The sequence below is a fragment of the Dendrobates tinctorius genome, unplaced genomic scaffold, assembly GCF_039654945.1.
Source record: "Dendrobates tinctorius isolate UK_male_01 unplaced genomic scaffold, ASM3965494v1 ptg000250l, whole genome shotgun sequence".
Lineage (NCBI taxonomy): Eukaryota > Metazoa > Chordata > Amphibia > Anura > Dendrobatidae > Dendrobates > Dendrobates tinctorius.
In genome coordinates, this window is record NW_027361917.1 from 48220273 (window position 1) to 48242374 (window position 22102).

Consider the following 22102-nt stretch of genomic DNA (forward strand, 5'->3'; position numbering starts at 1 on the left):
TGTCTCTGTGCCAGAATGTGTCAGCCATGACAGTATATACAGATGGTGAAATAAGTATTGAACACCAATTTTCCAAGTAAATACTGTATATTTCTAAAAGTGCTAGTGACATGAATTTCTCACCAAATGTCGATAACAAGCCATCCAATCCACACAGTCAATGAAATCAAACCATAGGTGTCCATAAATTAAGTTATTTGCATAAATGAGAATTAAGACGGAAAAAATATTGAACACGCTTACTAAAATGTTTTTAACACTTCGTACAAAAGCCTTTGTTGGTGATGACAGCTTCAAGACACCTCCTGTATGGAGAAACTAGTAGCATGCATGGCTCGGGTGTTATTTTGTCATATTCTTCCACACAAGCACTCTTCAAATCCTGAAGTTTTTGTGGGCTCCATCTATGAACTCTGAGCTTTAGTTACTTCCATAAATTTTCTAATGCATTCAGGTCAGGTGATTTGCTGGGCCACTCTAGCATCTTTATTTTTGTTTTTCGCTGAAACCCATTGAGAGTTTCCTTGGCTTGCTGAAATGTCCACCCTTGGTTCATCTTTATCATCCTGGTAGAGGGCAGCAGATTTTTATCAATAATGTCTCGATACACTTGTCCACTTATCCTTCCTTCAATTACTTGAAGCTTGCCTGCTATATGCTGAAAAACAGCCCCATATCATGACATTCCCACCTCCAAACTTCACTGTTGGTATGGTGTTTTTGGGGTGATATGCAGTGCATTTTGGCATCAAAACATGGTGTGTATTATGGCATTCAAAGAGCTCAATTTTGGTCTCACAATGTCACTCTCGGACAAGGGTAAGTGTGGCGGGCGACCGAGCATACAAAAATGACGGCATGGAATAGGGAGAGGAAGGTCCTAACAGTAGGAAGAGAGGGATGGGATATCTCTTGACACCAACCTGTGCCTGTCCCTGAGATCCTCTAACGCACTATGCAGGTACTTCCCCCAGCCGCTCTCACGTGCCTAGTCCCCTGATTGTTACCTCAATATAACCTAGCTCGTGCACTAGTTGGCAAGGATTCTAGCCTCACCACTGCAAATGGTAAAACACAGGGGAAGTGACAAACACGGGACAAACAAAGAAAAAAGGAAGCAATACTCAGCTTCAGGCTCTGCTGCTACACTCCAAATCATCAGTGAATACAGCACCTGGAATCTGCACACCAACAGCAGCAATACCACCGAAACAGGAGTGCTCCAAACCCCTAGCTGGTCTGAATAGTAGTGGTTACCAATCGACATCAGCTGACCAGACTAAAAGAACAGCCAGCAAGAGACAATAATGAATCGTGACACATGACCAAACTATATTCTCCAAGTATTTCACAGGTTTGTCTAATGATGAGCAAATTATAAACTTGCTTGAACATGCTTTTTGTTCAGCAACGGAGTTTTTCTTGATGAGCGTGTATACAAGTCATGGAGTTTGAGTGCATTACTTATAGTTTTCTTTGGAACAGTTGTACCTGCTGGATCCAGATCTTCCTGTAGCTCTCCACAGGTGGTCTTAGGCTCTTGGGCAACTGTTTCATAATTTGTTTCACCTCTCTGTCTGATATCTTGCCTGGGAGCTACTGGTCATGGCTCATTTTTGGCAACATTATGTTCTTTCCACTTCTGGATTATGGCCCCATCAGTGCTCACTGGAACCTTCAGAAATTTGGAAATTCTTCTGTAACCAATGCCATTGGTATGTTTTACAGCAGTAAGGTTGCAAAGGTCTTGAGACAGCTCACTGGTTTCACCTATCGTGAGAATTTTTTTTTGTGTGACACTTTGGTAATGAGACACCTTTTAATAGAACCATCTGATATTATTGTTCACTAAGTAGCAGGATTGCTTCTAATTACTAAAAGATTCAGCTGGTGTGATGAATTTCCATTCCTTTTTGCACCTCTATTTCTTCATGTGTTAAATACTTTTTCCTTGTGTCATTTATCATTATTACACATAACTTAATTTATAAACATCTGTGGTCTGAGTTATTTACCACTATGGATTGGATGGATTGTTACCAACATTTGGTGAGAATTTCATGTCAATAGCATCTTTAGAAATATATTTAATTAGAAAACTGGTGACATGTTATATACATACATATATACATATACATATATATATATATTTATATATATATATATATATATATATATATATTGAGCAGGTCATTGATAAAATACTGGAGGGGAGATATGTGTCACTGAGGATGTTAGCCTCAGTTAGATGAACCCGGAAGTATGCTCCAGCATGTTATGTGCTGAGAAGGGTTAATCTGCAAAATAGGGCTGGGTTTTTGAGAACAGCTGTTGAGCTGGGTGGGAGGCAGTTCACCATATCTCCACCTCAGGGTGTTGCCTAGAAGGTAAATGTGAAGCCTTTGGACTCATTTAGGGTTCGGTGTGTCTGGATATGAGATCTCCAGTGTTGTGCTCGTGTTAAAGAAAGCAGAACTTTGTTTTTTTTTCTTTAGCGGGAAAACCCAGTAGCCACACAGACTGTACTGTATGCTATTTTGTTTTTCCCATTATGCCAGAAAGGCCATGTATGTTTATCGAATTTTAGACTGGTTTATACAGCACATTTTAAATAAACCAGTGGAAAACTTAAATGGAAAGTGTTCCTGTGACTAGTTTGGGGCAGCCAAGTGAACCGGTCGGCCACAGTTGATGGAGAATGCATCCAACTTCTCCATGAAGCACGTGTGAAGGCTGTGGCCAAACTGCATGTCTTGTGTGAAAGTGGCTGCAGGTTTAAAAGCAGACAACATGGATGAGATGTTAAAGCAGCTACTACCGGCTAATCTCCAGCAGCAACAGCAATGGCAGCAGCACCAGCATCTACAGCAACAGGAACAGCAGCAGCGGCAACAGGAACAGCAGCGGCAACAGGAACAGCAGCGGCATCACCATGAACATTTCCAGGAGTAGCAGTTGGCACTCCTGATCGAGGCGATCTGTGGCAGGCTGACCGCCCCTCACCCAAATCCAGGTGATGACTCATATGTCTGGAAGGTGGTAAGATGTGCCATGCAAAAAATGATCTCTGGTGATGATGTTGAGGCATTTTTAACCATATTTGAAAGGGTGAAAAAACGAAAAATAGTTCAGCTCACCCCTCATAGTTCTCAATGGAACTCAGCAAACCCCAGCAAGGACATGTCTCTGCCAAACGTCTTGAAGATACTTTAGAAGAAAGGGAAGTCCAGCTCCAAGAGTAAAATCCAAAATCTTTATTATTTCCAATAAAACACTGACATGGCTGCTATATTCATCTTAATGGTATACCTTGCACGGGACTACCACATAGAGATTGCTCAGGGAGGATCTGAACACGTTTCGAACACCATGTGTTCTTAGACAAAGAATGACCTCAGAGACTAGCTGAGCAAAATTTCAAGCAAATGAACAGGTGAACAGAATTAATTAGTTAAGACAAAAAAAGAAGAAAAAAAAAAAATATATGAAGCTAATAAAAAACAAACAAGTACAGTCATGGCCAAGAGTTTTGAGAATGACACAAATATTAATTTTTACAAAGTCTACTGCTTCATTTTTTCTAATGGCAATTTGCATATACTCCAGAATGTTATAAAGAGTGATGAGCTTAACAGCAATTACTTGCAAAGTCAATATTTGCCTAGAAAATGAACTTTATCCCCCAAAACATATTTCAACATCATTGCAGCCCTGCCTTAAAAGGACCAGCTAACATCGTTTCAGTGATTACTCCATTAACACAGGTGTGGGTGTTGATGAGGACAGGGCTGGAGATCAATCTGTCATGATTAAATAAGAATGACACCACTGGACACTTTAAAAGGAGGCTGGTGCTTGGCATCATTGTTTCTCTTCTGTTAACCATGGTTATCTCTAAAGAAACATGTGCAGTCATCATCGCACTGCACAAAAATGGCCTAACAGGGAAGAGTATCGCAGCTAGAAAGATTGCACCTCAGTCAACAATCTATCGCATCATCAAGAACTTCAAGGAGAGAGGTTCCCTTGTTGCCAAAAAGGCTCCAGGGCGCCCAAGAAAGACCAGCAAGCGCCAGGACCGTCTCTTAAAAGTGTTTCAGCTGCGGGATCGGGCTACCAGCAGTGCAGAGCTTGCTCAGGAATGGCAGCAGGCAGGTGTGAGTGCATCTGCACGCACTGTGAGGCAAAGACTCTTGGAGTAAGGCCTGGTCTCAAGGAGGGCAGCAAAGAAGTCACTTCTCTCCAGGAAAAACATCATGGACAGACTGATATTCTGCAAGAAGTACAGGGAGTGGACTGCTGAGGACTGGGGTAAAGTCATTTTCTCTGATGAATCCCCTTTTCGATTGTTTGGGACATCTGGAAAATGGCTTATTCGGAGAAGACCAGGTGAGCGCTACCACCAGTCTTGTCTCATGCCAACTGTCAAGCATCCTGAAACCTATTCATGTGTGGGGTTGCTTCTCAGCCAAGGGAATGGGCTCTCTCTCAGTTTTGCCTAAAAACACAGCAATGAATAAAGAATGGTACCAGAATGTCCTCCAAGAGCAACTTCTCCCAACCGTCCAAGAGCAGTTTGGCGATCAACAATGCCTTTTTCAACATGATGGAGCACCTTGCCATAAAGCAAAGGTGATAACTAAATGGCTCAGGGAACAAAACAGAGATTTTGGGACCATGGCCTGGAAACTCCCCAGATCTTAATCCCATTGAGAACTTGTGGTCAATCATCAAGAGACGGGTGGACAAACAAAAACCTTCAAATTCAGACAAAATAAAAGCATTGATTTTGCAAGAATGGACTGCTATCAGTCAGGATTTGATCCAGAAGTTGATTGAGAGCATGCCAGGGAGAATTGCTGAGGTCCTGAAGAAGAAGGGTCAACACTGCAAATATTGACTTGCTGCATTAACTCATTCTAACTGTCAATATAACCTTTTGCTACTCATAATATGATTGCAATTATATTTCTGTATGTGATAAAAACATCTGACAAACACACATAAAAACCAGAGGGCAGCAGATCATGTGAAAGTATAATATTTGTGTCATTCTCAAAACTTTTGGCCATGACTGTATTATAGCAAATTATTTTACAACAAATAAAATACAATAATAAAAGAAAAATACAAAATCAATAATGTAACATGAACTCTCTCCTTAAATTCAACCCTGTGGGTACACGTGTGTTAAGGAGATAGATCCACATTGGTTCATAAAAGGGTATTGCTGGTGATAACACTAAAAGGGGTTCAATATAGACAAAGTTACTGTGTACATATCACAATACAGGTTCTTCTCCTGATTTATAAAAGTTGGGAGATATGACTCCGCAGAGTAGACAATATATACAGTATCTTTTTCAGTAGTGTGACCCCAGTTGGAGCTTTTGCTATGGTGCCCTGCAGTTCCCATGTATGCCACTGACTTAGGGTACCGTTACACTTAGCGCCGCATCAGCAATCCCGCAATGATACGACCTGGTAAGGATCGCTGGTGCGTCGCTAAATGGTTGCTCATAAGCTGTCAAACAGTCAGATTTACCCAACGACGCAGCAACGATCCAGCAATCCGTATAACGACCTCAGCGGTCGTTAGGACCATGTCACACAGCAGCAATTCTGACGACTCCCATCTGCGTCCATGATTTCTGAGTCACTAACGAGGTCGCTCGTTGGTGTCAAACATAGTGATACATGCTGGCCAGCGGGACACCAGCGATCAAAAAATGTCCCAGGACATTCGAGCACGATCAGTGACATCGCAGCAGGGGCCTGGTCGCTGCTAAGTGTCACATGTAACGAGATCGCTGGCGAGGTCGCTGTTGCGTCACAAAATCGGTGACGCTTCTGTGATCTCGCTAGCGATCTCGCTATGTGAGACGGGGCCTAAGACTACTTTCACACTAGCGTCAGCCGACGTACGTCGCAATGCGTCATTTTGGCGAAAAAACGCATCCTGCAAAGTGGCCCGAAGGATGCGTTTTTTCTCCATGGACTTACATTAGCGACGCATTGCGAAGCATTGCCACACGTCTCATCCGCTGCCCCCGTTGGGCAAAACTTTCACAACGTTCGACGCCACGTCGCCCCGACGCAGGGCGACGTGCGTCGCACGACGCTAGTGTGAAAGTATCCTTAAGGCCTCGATTCATCAAGACCAGCATGTACAACCTCAAGTAGCATAAAAATTTACACCAGTAATCTGAAGAAACACTTTGATGAATCAGTGCCCAAATATTACAAATCCTAAATAGGTAACGACTTTCACTGATTGGTTGATCGGGTTTTGAGCTTGTTGCTCAGTAGCAATTGGAACAAGTACATATTTGTTATCATTGCACATCCTGCTGTACAAACAAAACCATGACCTTGATTATTGAACATTTTATCTCTGAGTTAAATTTTCTTTGCTTGGTGTCATCAAAAAGTCTGTACAGTACTTTATAAATTCATGTCGTCAAAATAAATGGTCACATTTTGGGATATGAACGTTGACACTACTACTCTTCAGATTGTTTGTGCACAGTGCTCGATGTTCGATGTTATGATGTAACAATTGCTATTCAAACATGTCATTCACAAAACTCGCCCTATATAAACACTTTTCTAACATCGTTTGCTAGTCATGAGTTAGGATCGCGTCATTAGTTAATTCAAACTATTATCTTCTCGTGTAAACAAAAATTCTATTTCATTGACTGTATTGACTGTCAGTGCTCTAAAGAAGAAGCTAAAAAACAAAAAATATTGAACAATTGTAAAGGCTCAGAACTAGACATCATGGGAACTGGAATAATTTACGACCAACTAAAATTAGAATACACTAAGGGTATGTTCACACGTGGCGTTTTTGCTGCTTTTTTTTCTGCAGCAAAACCTGCTCTCTTGGCAGTACAGAAGCTGCAGAAAAAACAGGTTTTTCTTGCTTTTTTTGCGCATTTTTTTCTGCGTTTTTGTAATTCTACAGTTGTCCCTTGGACATGCTGATAAAGTTTAATGACAAAAAAAAAAATCATTCTACTTCATAAGCTTTTGGCACTAAAAGCACAGTAAAACCTGAATCCTGCATTTTTTCATTGTTTGTTCACCTCCCATTACTTTCAGTGTGTGAAAAATGCTGAAAAAAGTGACATGCTTTATTGTGCAAGAACCAAGCAAAACACAAAATACTGAGGACAAAAAACCAAGCTGTGTGTGTGTAGGAAGATGGACCGGGCTAGTGGTACCTCTCTTGTATCAGGGCCGGAACTATTGGGGCTGTCACCCTTGTTGCTGGAGGGAGCACTTTCTGACCTGGACAGACCTTTGCACTTGACTATAGGGGGCGGGTCAGAGATAAAAGGAACGGAGCGCATCAAAACAGGGTCTTTGGTGAAAAAGACTGCGTGCACAGCAGAAGAAGGTTGACTCACTCTCTGCAGCGCGACGCCAGGAGACCAGGCTGTTTTTCCGACCGACGACACACGCGCTGCCAGACTGTGAGCAGCGCGTGACTGTGGGCCCTCTCACCTCGGACACTGGGGAGACATTCCGTACTGTACCGCTGTCTGTCCATGGTGTGCACTGTAGGCCTGACCTGGGAAAACACACAGAGACTGCCAGGATATCCCTGGTCCCCACCGCTAACCTCCATCCTTCTACACTGGAGGCACAGAAACACCCCGGTACCGCAAGGCTTCACCTAGGAGAGACAGGATACGTTGCGGCTGTCAGGAGACAGTGCCTCACATTCCTCCACGACCAGGCCAGAGACTTCATGCGTCTCCTACAACGCCACCGCGGGATCTTCAAGCCTCCATCCTCTGCAAACATCAGACTGATAAGTTTACCCGTTATTCTCGTCTTGGACCTTAACCCCCCCATACCTCCCTTTTTCTCTTCCTGTGTTGAGTATTCCTTGTATTAAACACCAGTTAACTCTTGATCTGCCTCCTGCTCAGCACTGCATCCCGCATTCCTGCTTAACCTTACATGTTCCCAGCAAAGAGCAAACAGATGAACGGCAAACTAGGGCACACAAATCACCACATTAACAGACGGAGCTATTTATCTGAAGTATTGCGGTGTATATTTCAGTCAAAAAACGGAGGTGCTTGCATGAAAAAGCATGAATATTTCAATGTGAAATGAAAAAAGAAGAAATATGCAGTACTCACCAATAAAACTGAAAAACTGTGCGTCTTTATTTCACATGAATTCCATCAACAGATATGTGCACATGCAGGACATTAGAGGAATGCTAGGGGAGGGAGGTGCCGGACAACGGCCGTTTCGCGATTAGTCGCTTCTACAGGTCCAGGTGAGGGGATTAGCTTAAGGTAATTTCCTTTATAGGACCACAGACCTTACTAATTAACAAACATAACGAGTTGTGAGACAAACATTTACAAATTATATATTTAGCAAAATAATTATACAATATACAGAGTGCAAGATACTAGTAAAGAATAAATCTTTCCATATCGATATCCAAGATAATCTATATTTTTACAATATCATAGGAAGATTATAATCTAAATAACTTTATATACAATGTTTTATAAAAATACTGATAGATCGATCCGGTCATTTAGTCCCAAAGGACCTTGTGCGTTGGCCTTCAGAATCCATTTCGCTTCTTGTTGCAATAAAGCTTTGTCATGGTTGCCTCCTTGAGGTGGATAATTGACCTTTTCAATCCCTGCAAAACTCAAGATTTCTGGGTTAGCTTTATGCACATCTTGAATATGCTTGATTAATCACAGTGACCCCTTTCCTGATATAATAGATCTATAGTGTTCACCAAAACGTATCGTAAGTGGTCTTATAGTTTTTCCAATATAAAAATTACCGCATGGACAGAAAATAATATAATCCATGAATTTAGTTTTGATGAACACTATAGATCTATTGTGAGTGGTCTTATAGTTTTTCCAATATAAAAATAACCGCATAATAATAACTATATTTCTTGTCAAGCTAAATTCATGGATTATATTATTTTCTGTCCATGCGGTAATTTTTCTATTGGAAAAACTATAAGACCACTTACGATACGTTTTGGTGAACACTAGAGTTGAGCGATACCGTCCGATACTTCAAAGTATCGGATCGGAATGGATCGGCCGATCTTAAAAAAAAGTATCGGTATCGCCGATTCCGATACCGGAAGTCCCATTCAAGTCTATGGGACTTCCGGTATCGGAATAAGAAAAATCCTGTTTTTCCCTTGTACAGCCTCTCTGGGGTCTGTACGGGCCTTTCGGGGGGCTGTGCCAGCCTGCCAGGGGGTCTGTGCAGGCTCCGGTGGTCTGTGCCGGCCTGCCGGGGGTCTGTGCAGGCTCCGGTGGGCTGTGCCGGCCTGCCGGGGGGCTGTGCCGGCCTGCCGGGGGGCTGTGCCGGCCTGCCGGGGGGCTGTGCAGGCTTCGGGGGTCTGTGCAGGCATCGTCCGATGGGACTACAAGTCCCACACAGCAATGGCATAAAGTGAGACTAGAGACTTTTTTTTTTTTTAAGTGGCGGAGGAATACAGTGCGGAAGGATACCTACCTTCCGTCATTGGATTCCTGCAGCCCGTAGAGAACGGCAGCAACAGCTGATGCTGCAGTTCTCTACCCAAGATCGTCGTGGGACACACTCGTGGACTGCTTCGGATCGTGGGTGAGTATTTTTGTGGTTTGTTATGTTAATATTTATTCCGTAAAAGACAATGGCTTCGGGGAACAATGTGACAAGTATTGGTAAGTATGTTACTCTATGTTATATGTACTGTATGTCTATGTATGTATTGTATGTAGTATGTATGTAGTATATATGTGGTATGTATGTAGCATGTAGTATGTATGTAGTATGTATGTAGCATGCATGTAGCATGCAGTATGTATGTAGCATGCATGTAGTATATATGTAGTATGTATGTAGCATGTAGTATGTATGTAGTATGTATGTGGTATGTATGTAGTATGTAGTATGTCTGTAGCATGCATGTAGTATGTATGTAGTATGTATGTAGTATATATGTAGTATGTATGTAGCATGTAGTATGTATGTAGCATGCATGTAGTATATATGTAGTATGTATGTAGTATGTATGTAGCATGCATGTAGTATGTATGTAGTATGTATGTGGTATGTATGTAGCATGTAGTATGTATGTAGCATTCATGTAGTATATATGTAGTATGTATGTAGCATGTAGTATGTATGTAGCATGCATGTAGTATATATGTAGTATGTATGTAGCATGTAGTATGTATGTAGCATGCATGTAGTATGTATGTAGTATGTATGTAGTATGTATGTGGTATGTATGTAGCATGCAGTATGTATGTAGCATGCATGTAGTATATATGTAGTATATATGTAGCATGTAGTATGTATGTAGTATGTATGTGGTATGTATGTAGCATGTAGTATGTATGTAGCATGCATGTAGTATGTATGTATGTAGTATATATGTAGTATGTATGTAGCATGTAGTATGTATGTAGCATGCATGTAGTATATATGTATGTAGCATGTAGTATGTATGTAGCATGCATGTAGTATGTATGTAGTATGTATGTAGTATGTATGTAGTATGTAGTATGTATGTAGCATGCATGTAGTATATATGTAGTATGTATGTAGCATGTAGTATGTATGTAGCATGCATGTAGTATGTATGTAGTATGTATGTAGTATGTATGTAGCATGCATGTAGTATATATGTAGTATGTATGTAGCATGTAGTATGTATGTAGCATGCATGTAGTATTTATGTAGTATGTATGTAGTATGTATGTAGTATGTAGTATGCATGTAGCATGCATGTAGTATATATGTAGTATGTATGTAGCATGTAGTATGTATGTAGCATGCATGTAGTATGTATGTAGTATGTATGTAGCATGTAGTATGTATGTAGCATGCATGTAGTATATATGTAGTATGTATGTAGCATGTAGTATGTATGTAGCATGCATGTAGTATGTATGTAGTATGTATGTAGTATGTATGTAGCATGTAGTATGTATGTAGCATGCATGTAGTATGTATGTAGTATGTATGTAGTATGTATGTAGCATGTAGTATGTATGTAGCATGCATGTAGTATATATGTAGTATGTATGTAGCATGTAGTATGTATGTAGCATGCATGTAGTATGTATGTAGTATGTATGTAGTATGTATGTGGTATGTATGTAGCATGCAGTATGTATGTAGCATGCATGTAGTATATATGTAGTATATATGTAGCATGTAGTATGTATGTAGTATGTATGTGGTATGTATGTAGCATGTAGTATGTATGTAGCATGCATGTAGTATGTATGTATGTATGTAGTATATATGTAGTATGTATGTAGCATGTAGTATGTATGTAGCATGCATGTAGTATATATGTAGTATGTATGTAGTATGTATGTAGCATGCATGTAGTATGTATGTAGTATATATGTAGTATGTATGTAGCATGTAGTATGTATGTAGCATGCATGTAGTATATATGTAGTATGTATGTAGTATATATGTAGCATGTAGTATGTATGTAGCATGCATGTAGTATATATGTGTTATGTATGTAGTATGTATGTAGTATGTATGTAGTATGTATGTAGTATGTATGTAGTATGTATGTGGTATGTATGTGGTATGTATGTGGTATGTATGTAGTATGTATGTAGTATGTATGTGGTATGTATGTAGTATGTATGTAGCATGTAGTATGTATGTAGCATGCATGTAGTATGTATGTAGTATTTTTTTTTTTTTTTAACATTTAACACATTAGCCGGATGATGGGACTACTACTGTCCCATCATTGGCTAATGTGTCAATCACTGTCATGGTAGCAGGCATCGCCAGATGGGACTTGTAGTCCCATCGGACGATGCTTGCACAGACCCCCGGACATCAGCACAGCCCCCCGGCAGGCCGGCACAGCGCCCCGGCAGGCCGGTACAGACCCCCACAGGGTGCACAGACCACCGGCAGGCCGGCACAGCCCCCCGGCAGGCCGGTACAGACCCCCACAGGGTGCACAGACCACCGGCAGGCCGGCACAGCCCCCCGGCAGGCCGGTACAGACCCCGGGCAGTCCACACAGCCCCCCGGCAGGCCGGCAGAGACCCCCGGAAGGCCCGAAATGACGGCGCATCATGATGCGCACACACCGCGCATCATGATGACGTCAGGCTGTCAATCAACTTTGAACTTCCGATTCCGATGCCGACTTCCGATATTGAAAAAATATCGGAAGTCGGTATCGGAATTCCGATACAGCAAGTATCGGCCGATACCCGATACTTGCGGTATCGGAATGCTCAACACTAGTGAACACTATAGATCTATTACCTCAGGAAAGGGCTCACTGCGATTAATCAAGCATATTCAAGATGTGCATAAAGCTAACCCAGAAATTTTGAGTTTTGCAGGGATTGAAAAGGTCAATTTTCCACCTCAAGGAGGCAGCCATGACAAAGCTTTATTGCAACACGAAGCGAAATGGATCCTGAAAGCGAACGCACAAGGTCCTTTGGGACTAAATGACCGGATCGATCTATCAGTATTTTTGTAAAAAATTGTATATAAAGGTATTTAGATTATAATCTTCCTATGATATTGTAAAAAATATAGATTATCTTGTAAATCAATATGGAAAGATTTATTCTTTACTAGTATCTTGCACTCTGTATATTGTATAACTATATATTTTTTTGTAAATGTTTGTCTCACAACTTGTTATGTATGTTAATTAGTAAGGTCTGTGATCCTATAAAGGAAATTACCTTAAGCTAATCCTCTCCCCTGGACCTGTAGAAGCGAGTAATCGCGAAACGGCCGTTGTCCGGCACCTCCCTCCCCTAGCATTCCTCTAACGTCCTGCATGTCCACATATCTGTTGATGGAATTCATGTGAAATAAAGACGCACAGTTTTTCAGCTTTATTGGTGAGTGCTGCATATTTCTTCTTTTTTCATTTCACATTAACCTTACATGTGCATGAGACCTTACATGTGCATGAGATTTCTGATATCTCATAGACTTTGCTGGTAGTGTAAAATGCAGCTGAACATTTGCATTAAAAAATGCATCAAAAAAGCTGCAAAAATGGCACTTGTGAAAATACCATAATATTGCAAAAACCGCCAATGTATTAAAAAAAGATGAAAAATATAAAAATGGTTCTGAATATGCATGAGTTATACATAAACATAACTTTTTATAATTGTGCTGTATGATTTAGGCGTAGAGCATCTTTAAAATGCCTAATTAGGCTACGTTCCCAAGATAAGCTTTTGGTGAGTTTTTTGATGTTGCAGATTTTCTGCACCTATTAAAATATGTTACTTGTTTTTTTTCTCTCAAAAAACACAGCGTAAAAAACTCACCAAAAGCTCATCATGAGAACATAGTCTTAATGTATTGTTCTTTCAAGACAGCAAATGGACCTGAGGAGCACTCTGAACATCATCGCATTAGGGGGTGTGGCATGGCGACTGGTCATGTGATTGATTGATGGTATGTATCGCAGAGGTGGGGGGCCCTGTGATGGAAGCTTGGGCATGTTTTGCTCAGCATATCTACTGCTGAGGGTTTTTGCTATACATTGGGAGGCTTCCAGGTGACGGAGAGATGGGTGGGTCCAATCACCTACATACCCATCCAAGGGGTGTGTGTCTGAATACCCAAGATGAAGCCTGTATATGGTTGTGTATGTTTATGGACCTATGGTGATGTTATGATCACCTGACCAGTGTATGTGGTGTTCCCTCACCTGTGGGTGTGGTTAGAGGCTACCTAATAGAGCCTGTGTGTTTGGCACATATGGCAGTGCTGGCTAGTCTGAGCCAGAGGAAGGAGGGCTGTGAGATACATACCTCCGGATTGGACGGTCTGACAACCGTGAGTGTTGCTGACCGGGGGTCAGGGAGAGACGTTGTGGGATACCTCTGAGGATAAGAGGCATCCGGGAACTTGTGTGGCTGACACCAACAGGTAACGAACGGATAGGGATCTGTAATATGCTGACTGGGGTCAGAAAGACTGTGTTTAGGCTATAGAGTCTGCATGCTGGACATGGCACAGCCTGTGTGCCCACAGGCCTGTCGAAGCCAAGCCCTGTTTATGGACATTGCTATTTTGTTTTGCCGGATCTTAAGGCTGTTTTAGGGTGAGTGCATACACGGTGCGGATTTGCAGGTAAAATGACCTGCGTTTTACCTGCGGATTTGTCTGCGGTTTCCCCCTGCATTTTGACACCTGTACAATGGAACAGGTGTCAAACTGCTGTGGAATCCGCAGAAAGAATTGATATGCTGCGGTTTTAAAACCGCAGCAAATCTGTGTGGAAAATTCTGCAGCATGTGCACTGCGGTTTTTAAAATCCATTTATTAACATTGTACTGTACATTGCTTGCAGAACTGCAGCGGATCTGCAGAGGCAAATCCACTGTGGACCAGCAGTAGAATCCGCACCGTGTGCACATACGTGCACTTTGTGTTTGTGCTGCTGGGGATATGGAGCAATAAACCCAGGTGAATTTTTTAAAGAAAATTAGAGTCCTCCTGCATGTTACTGTCTATCGCTGCCGATCAAGTACACCCCAACCTGCTAGTGATTGCTACGTCACAGGGGTCAAAGCTTCCAGACGTTAATCATCTTCCGACATGTTTTATATTAAATAAAATAGAACATTTTGTGCACATTTTTTTTTCTACTTCTTAAAGGGGTGAACACTAAAAAACATGTATCACCACAGAACAGATGAAAAATGTATGATCGCTGGGATTCCACCACCACCATCAGTCACACAAGCATCCTACAAAGCCAAGCTCTTGATTCGAATAGACTGATAGTGAGCACCACTACTCTTTTAAACACAGGACCCCAAACATTTATGCTTATATCGCCTAGCCTCGCAGATTGGCAACCATCCAACTTTTTCCATTTTTTTTTTTTGCCACAGACAAATCAGACTCAAAGGATCCTGGGAAAAAGAAAGGAGACAAAGAGAAAACCAGGTCAGCCACTCATTCTGCACGCCCTCCATCAGAGTTATCAAACCCTCTTCAGCAATCTCTTCAGGAGGGTAAGTAATTAGCCACCTAGATACTAGACATTTTTTCAATGTATCTAAAAAGGTTGTTTTTTTCTTTTAATATGTCTATTTGTGCACGTTTCTTACACATTCCACTTCTTGCTCTGTTGCCCGTAGTTTCACCCATTTTGTGTTCAGACTCTTTGGGGGAAAAGAATTATGTCCAGCCTGTCTTAATAATAAAATATTGGCAGGAGTAAGATGCACCTAAATTATTAGGAGCCACATGCCTCTTAAACAAGGCACATTTCTTGCTGTGCATATGCCAGATAATGAAATCTGGTATCCATTGTAGTAAATTTAATGGGCTCCTTATGAGTGACATTGAAATTTAAAAATAGATGCAAATTATTGCGTAATTATAGTTTGCACCATTAATTCTGACTTTTTTTTACAGCAGAAAGCTGGAGTAGGGAGAATGAAATAAAATCCCCTAATTAAAAGATGCAGTCTTAACATACAAAAGTCATCCCTGCAAACATCTGGGCCCCGATTCATCGAGACCGGCATTGTTCACACCAGTTTTGATGGAGTGTGGTGGAGTCAGAGGCCCCAATTCATTAAAAGATAAATGCCTCCAAGTAAATCAGGTGTATCATCACCACACCCCATCCCGCCCTCTTCTAATCCCACTTCCACCCATTTTTGTAAAGCTGGACAAAACTGGCAAGAAAACTGCAAAAGTCGCTAAGTTTTTGCGCAACCCTGTGTTGCACTAAAACTTTATGACTTTTCAAAGTGTTCACACCAATTTTCTACAATAAACTCTTTATTGAATCAGGGCCATAATGTGACCTGGAAACCTACATTTACCTTTCTCTATAGTATTGGATAGTTCTTTTTTTTTTTTCTTTTTTTTTCTTTATTTTTTTTTTTTTTTATGTAACTCTCCAATAAGGAGCCAGACGGCGCATGGCAAGAAGGAAAGGGAAGCACCGTAACTAGGGAAAGGGGCAACCCTGAGCTATATGACGTCCTTAGACATGTTCTTTCAATCCGTGCAGTGATCTTGTATTCCCTGTCTTGCCCTAAGCATGGCCCTGGGTAGTGCATGGTGCAGGAGGAAAACTATTTCTGCTCTATAATAAAGAAACAAAGGGAGACAGACAAAGGTAAAGAAAACAGCAATCACTCTCAGCTCACCCAGACTTAGGAATGGTATATAAGGAGAGAGGAAGGATGAGGAAAACCAAAAAGGGAAATAAGGACAAGGATATCACCAAACAAACTTCCAAACAGCAATCTCCAGAGATGACTCCAAAACAGCTTCTCTTCCCTTCCCCAGCTAACAGCTCCCATACCAACTCCAAGGTATAGCAAGCTATCACTGGCATATACTCAAGCTAAGAGGTGATCATTTATATCAGAGGGGATTAGCAAACTCAGGACAACTAAGAACTCAGGAGGAGAGCTCTAGGAGACAAACAAAACTGTTTAACCCTTGCAACAACAGAGCAAGGAAAGTATACACCGCCTAACCCTTGCAACAACAGAACAAGGGAAATCTTCACAGCTAACTGGAAGGCAAAGCAGATCCATCCAGCACAGATGCACGTTAAGCCAGATTCTGCCATCTGACTTCTCTCTGTCTATCTCTGTGAAAATTAATAACATATCATATTTAAAAAGGACCGTTCAAAAGTTTGAGCTTGTTAAATTTGCCAGATTATATAATAGTGGCTGCAGAGCTCTGTAAAACATAGCTGTTATTTTTTAATTTCTACACTCCAATGCGGAGATTTTTGCTTGTAAAGTTTAGGTTATCCTTTATGTTATAATTCTGGTAGCTTTGCATTACCAGAGATTTGCTTCTACAGACATGCACTTCTTCCTCTGCATGAGTTTGTCCAATCATAAGCAGACAGCAAAACACAGTAAAAAAAGAACATGCCCTCCTCTCTTCACTTATCTCTGCAGCTACTGTGTAGCTATACAGCAGAGATGAGTTACTGTATTTATCATTACAAACACTTCCAGGTCTCATCTCACAGCAGTCAGTGCGAGGGTAGGGTGAGAGCTAACAACACTATGAGATGAAATCTGCAAGTGTTTGTAATGATATGTACCATTAAAAACACTTCCAGATCTCATGTCACAATGCTGTCAGTGCTTTGAAAAAAAAAAAAACATGGAATTTGTTAACCAAGTATATACGTCATCTACTGGTATTCAGCTCCATATTGTGGTGCTACATTTGGTTCACCCAACAGCTGTTCTTATTAATTCCATATAAATATTATGAACCTTATGATAAGTATGTGGTACATTTAGGCTGTGTGCCCATGTTGCGTTTTTGTAAGCGTTTTCGCAGCGTTTGAACTGGATCAGATGCTGCAGAAACACTTAAAAGAAGCTTCCCATTAAATTGCATGCATTTTTTTCTTTTTGTGCCAATGCATGAGTTTTTAAACGCTCAGAAAACGCTTAGCGGCTAAAAACGCAGCATGCTCATTAATATCCGCATTTTTAGCCTTTTCCAATGTTCCCAGAAACTGCTTGGAAAAAAACGCATCAAAAACGCGCGGTTTTTGTGCAAAAATCGCGCAAAATACGCGCGGAAATAAAACGCACAGTTTCTGGGAAGGAGTCCGGTTTTCTGAGCGTTTAAAAGCGCTAACGTGGGCACATAGCCTTACTCTGTTGGGTTTTAATAATTGCAATGTTTGCAGTGATAAATGAATGTGGTGTTATGATATGAGACTTACATCACATCTGGAACAGAGATGATGTGTAGTTATTTGTACTTTAAATGAAATTATGCTGTTTATCTTGAGCATTTTGTGACACAATATTACATTTCCAGCAGTAAATGTATCACAAATATCCTATTATTGTGCTAAAGGGCGCTTTTTCCTTTTTTCGAAAACTCAACCAGCAGCTGTGCTTTATTTAAAGCTGTTTGTGTAAGGAAATGACAGCTATAATGAGGCAGCTGCACAGGTTGGTGTTGTGGGCTTGTTTACTTAGTGTAAAAGCCTGATAAATTACTATAGCTTGATTTTCAGAGATTGGATCATTTTATACAAGTTCATAAATAAAGCTGCTTTGTTTCAAAACATGTTTTACAAAAAAATTTTTTTCATAGCAACGGTTTCATAAATAATAGTTTTGTATATGTTTTGGACTTTATACAGTAGTTGGACAAACTTCTTGCTGCATGAAACTTTTTGAACTCAGTCTTTCATCATGTCTACAATACATGTAATTTCCCTAATTAGCTTTGTGGATCTGTAACAGGTCTACAATGGTATCACAAGAGCCCAAGTTTATAAAGTTTTTTAATTGGCAAAGAATAGTCCTGTGCTATTTCCAATGTTTCAAGTATTTGCACAGGAGGTCTTGTTCATTAGCACTAGAGATTAGAGTATCTTTCGAAAGCTGGCAGCGCCGAATTCTAATAGTTCAATTCATGGTGAATAAATTTGTACAAATCTCAATACTGGAAAGCTTGTAATTTCTCAGACAATACATGTGGGGGAGAGGAGAGATAGAGACCCTGTTAAGGATAAGGGTACCGTTACACCTAGCGATGCACCAGCGATCCCGACTAGCGATATGACGCGGTCAGGATCGCTGGTGCATCGCTAGGTGGTCGCTAGTGAGCTGCCACACAGGCAGATCTCACCAGCGACATCGCTGGGGATGGGGATCGCTACTTACCTGTCAGACGCGGCGATCCTGCGTCCTCCCGCCCGGCTCCAGGCGTCGCTCGTTGGCGCCACAGGAAGCGCCGCAGGAAGTGGCCGACGAGGAATGGTCCAGGAGCTTCTCGCGCATTCAGCGATAACCAGCGGGGGAGCCGGTCGGAGGTAAGTATCACATGCAGCGATATCGCTAGCAATATCGCTGCAACGTCACAAAATCGGTGACTTTACAGCGATATTGCTAGCGATATCACAGTGTGTAACGGGGCTTAAGAGCTTAGACAAGATAGTAGAGGTAGTACACTCAATAGCTTACACTCTGAAGCTTACACTCTATAGGAGACAGAGAGAGGAGATACCACTGACCGTAAGGGCCCCGTCACACATAGCGACTCACCAGCGATCCCAACGATATCACCTTGTCAGGATCGCTGGTGAGTCGCTATGTGATCGCTGGTGAGCTCTCAAACAGGTAGCTTCACCAGTGATCAGGACCAGCGACGGGTAACAAGCGACGCATGTCGCTTAGTTACCCTCAGTGTATCTTAGTTACCAGCGCGCTGATGCAGGGAGCTGGTAACCAAGGTACACATCGGGTTTCTAAGGGGCGCGCAGCACTTAGGAACCCGATGTGTACCTTGGTCACCAGCTCCCTGCATCAGCGCGCTGGTAACTAAGGTACACATCAGGTTTCTAGGCACAGCGTGCCCCCTTAGAAACCCAATGTGTACCTTAGTTACCAGCTCCTGCTTGCTGGTCGCTGGTCTCCCGCCTGTTACACGCAGCGGTGCGTGCTGACCAGCAAGAGACCAGCGACCCCAAAAATGTCCAGCCATTTCAACAGCGATCAGCAATACCCGGCAGGGGGGCCGGTCGCTGATAACTGTCACACACAGTGATCTCGCTGGTGAGATCGCTGTTGCGTGTGACGGGGGCTTAAGAGCTTACACAGTACAGGAGAGAGAGAGGACACCTCTGATCATAAGTTCTTACACTCTAGAGACAGAGAGAGTAGATACCACTGACCGTAAGAGCTTACACACTACAGGAGAAAGAGAGAAAGAGGATCCCTCTGATCAAAAGAGCTTACACTCTATAGGAGATAGAGAATGTGGAAGAGTGAACCAGACTGGCCATAAGAGCTTACACATTACAGAAGAGAGAGAGGACCCCACTTACCATAAGAGCTTACACTCTGTAGGAGAGAGAACGCGCAGGATGGAACCAGACTGACCACAAGAGCTTACACACTACAGAAGGGAGAGGTACCCATTTACTATAAGAGCTTACATTCTGTAGGAGAGAGAGAAAAAGAGAACCATACTGACCACAAGAGCTTACACACTACAGAAGAGAGAGGACCCCATTTACCATAAGAACTTATATTCTGTAAGAAAGAGAGAGCAAGAGAGAACCAGACTGACCATAAGAGCTTACACACTACAGAAGAGAGAGAGGACCCCACTGATCATAAGACCTTTTGCTCTATAGGAGAGGACACCACTAATCACAAGAGCTTATAAAACCACAAAAAGTAGAGAGAGAGGACCTTTTGCTGATCATTAGAGCTTACACTCTACTGAAAAGAAAGAGAGAGGTGACACTGCTGATCATAAGAGCTTGCATTTTACCGGAGAGAGAAACTTACCCAGTGACCCTGGAAATGTAAAATGATTTTGCTGTGCAATCTATGCGCTTGTGAACCGCTTATCTATGATGGCACCGGTACTGACCACCACTATACAAGGTATGATAATCCATTAGATGTCATAGCAGCAATGCAAAAAGATATTAGCCCTCCCTGGAATGATTCAGCAGTATGGTATTTCTCTTGTTTGCGAACCGTGAATCCAATTTCAAAGTGTTCGAATTCGTGTGAAACCGTGAATTTCAGGAAATTTTACTCAAACTTGATCTTCAACAGAGCAATCCACTCATCTCTAGTTGGTACTTTTGAATCTTTTATTCTCCTCCAGTAAATAAATGTTATCAGGCAAACCTTTTTGTCATGCCTTTTGCCCATAGACATCTATAGATACACTAAAGTATAGGTACTATTGACAGTTTCCAGTTTTATAAGCCAAATGTATTTGTAAATATTGAATTGAACCAGGATTACATCTGTGTGAATGTCCTCTAAAATATGAAGGTATAAAATCTTGCCTAATAAAATAGTGAGTGGTGACAGCAAGAATCCTGGTGTGGATGTGTGACCTGACTATGGGGTACACTTAGCTCATTGTCAGCTTATTGCCCTAGGTGAGTGGACGAATGAGTGCAAGAAGCGGAGCCTTACTTTGCAGTCACATCCGAGTCACATGTACAGAGAGTGGGCGGTGTTCTTGACACAAGTCAATTTTCCAAGTTGTGTTTATACCAGGAAGAGAACATCTTCAACTTAACCCTTTACCCCTTCACCCCTCCCCCCCAAGCCTATTTTCACCTTCATAACCAGGCCAAATTTTACAATTCTGACCAGTGTCACTTTATGATGTAATAACTCTCAAACGCTTCAATGGAAACCAATGATTCCAAGATTGTTATTTGTGACATATTGTACTTCTTGACAGTGGTAAAAATTCTTCTGACTAGCATTTGTTTCTCAAAAAAACAGAAATTTGGCAAAAATTTTGAAAATTTCACAATTTTCAAACTTTCAATTTTTCTTGCCCTTAAACCAGAGTTATGTAATGCAAAATAGTTAATAAGTAACATTTATCACATGTCTAGTTTACATCAGCACAATTTTTAAAAAAAATTTTTGTTAGGAAGTTTGAAAGGTTAAAAGTTGACCAGCAATTTCTAATTTTTCCAGCAAAATTTAAAAAAACATTTTTTTTAGAAATCACATCACATTTGAAGTGACCTTGAGAGGTCTATATAACAGAAAATACCCAAAAGTGACACCATTCTAAAAAATTGCACAACTCAAAGTCCTCAAAACCACATTCTAGAAGTTGATTAACTCTTAAGGTAGGGAAATATTTTTTTTTTTTTCATTTTAGCTGGTCAGTGTGCCGTAAACATATCCTTTCCTTTTCCTAACTCTTAAGATACGTCACAGGAATTAATGCAATGTGCAAGGAAAAAAAATAACATTTTGCCTTTTTCACAAAAATGCAATTTCTCCTGAGTAACCCAGAACCCCTTATGTGAGGGAAAACTACTGTTTTGGTGCACGACTGGGCTCGGAAGGGAAGGAGCACAGTTTGAATTTTTGAACACAAAAATGGTTGGCATGGATAGCGGACTCCATGTCACGTTTGGAGAGCCCCTGGTGTGCCTAAATAGTCAAAAACCCCTTCAAGTGACCCTGTTTTGGAAACTAGACCCCCTCAAGGTCTTTAAAGAATGTATCTAGATGTGTGGTGAGCACAGAAGTAGAGCCGTCAA

The 22102-nt window shown here is 41.4% G+C and overlaps 1 protein-coding gene across 1 annotated transcript in view; it reads left to right on the forward strand.

The window, feature by feature from the left end:
- ADGB (androglobin) overlaps positions 1–22102 on the forward strand; it is a 463044-nt gene that overhangs the window by 104335 nt on the left and 336607 nt on the right. Inside the window, exon 9 of the mRNA XM_073557676.1 lies at positions 14934–15056. Within this exon, the coding sequence (XP_073413777.1) occupies positions 14934–15056 (123 nt within the window). The remainder of the gene's footprint in view (positions 1–14933; positions 15057–22102) is intronic.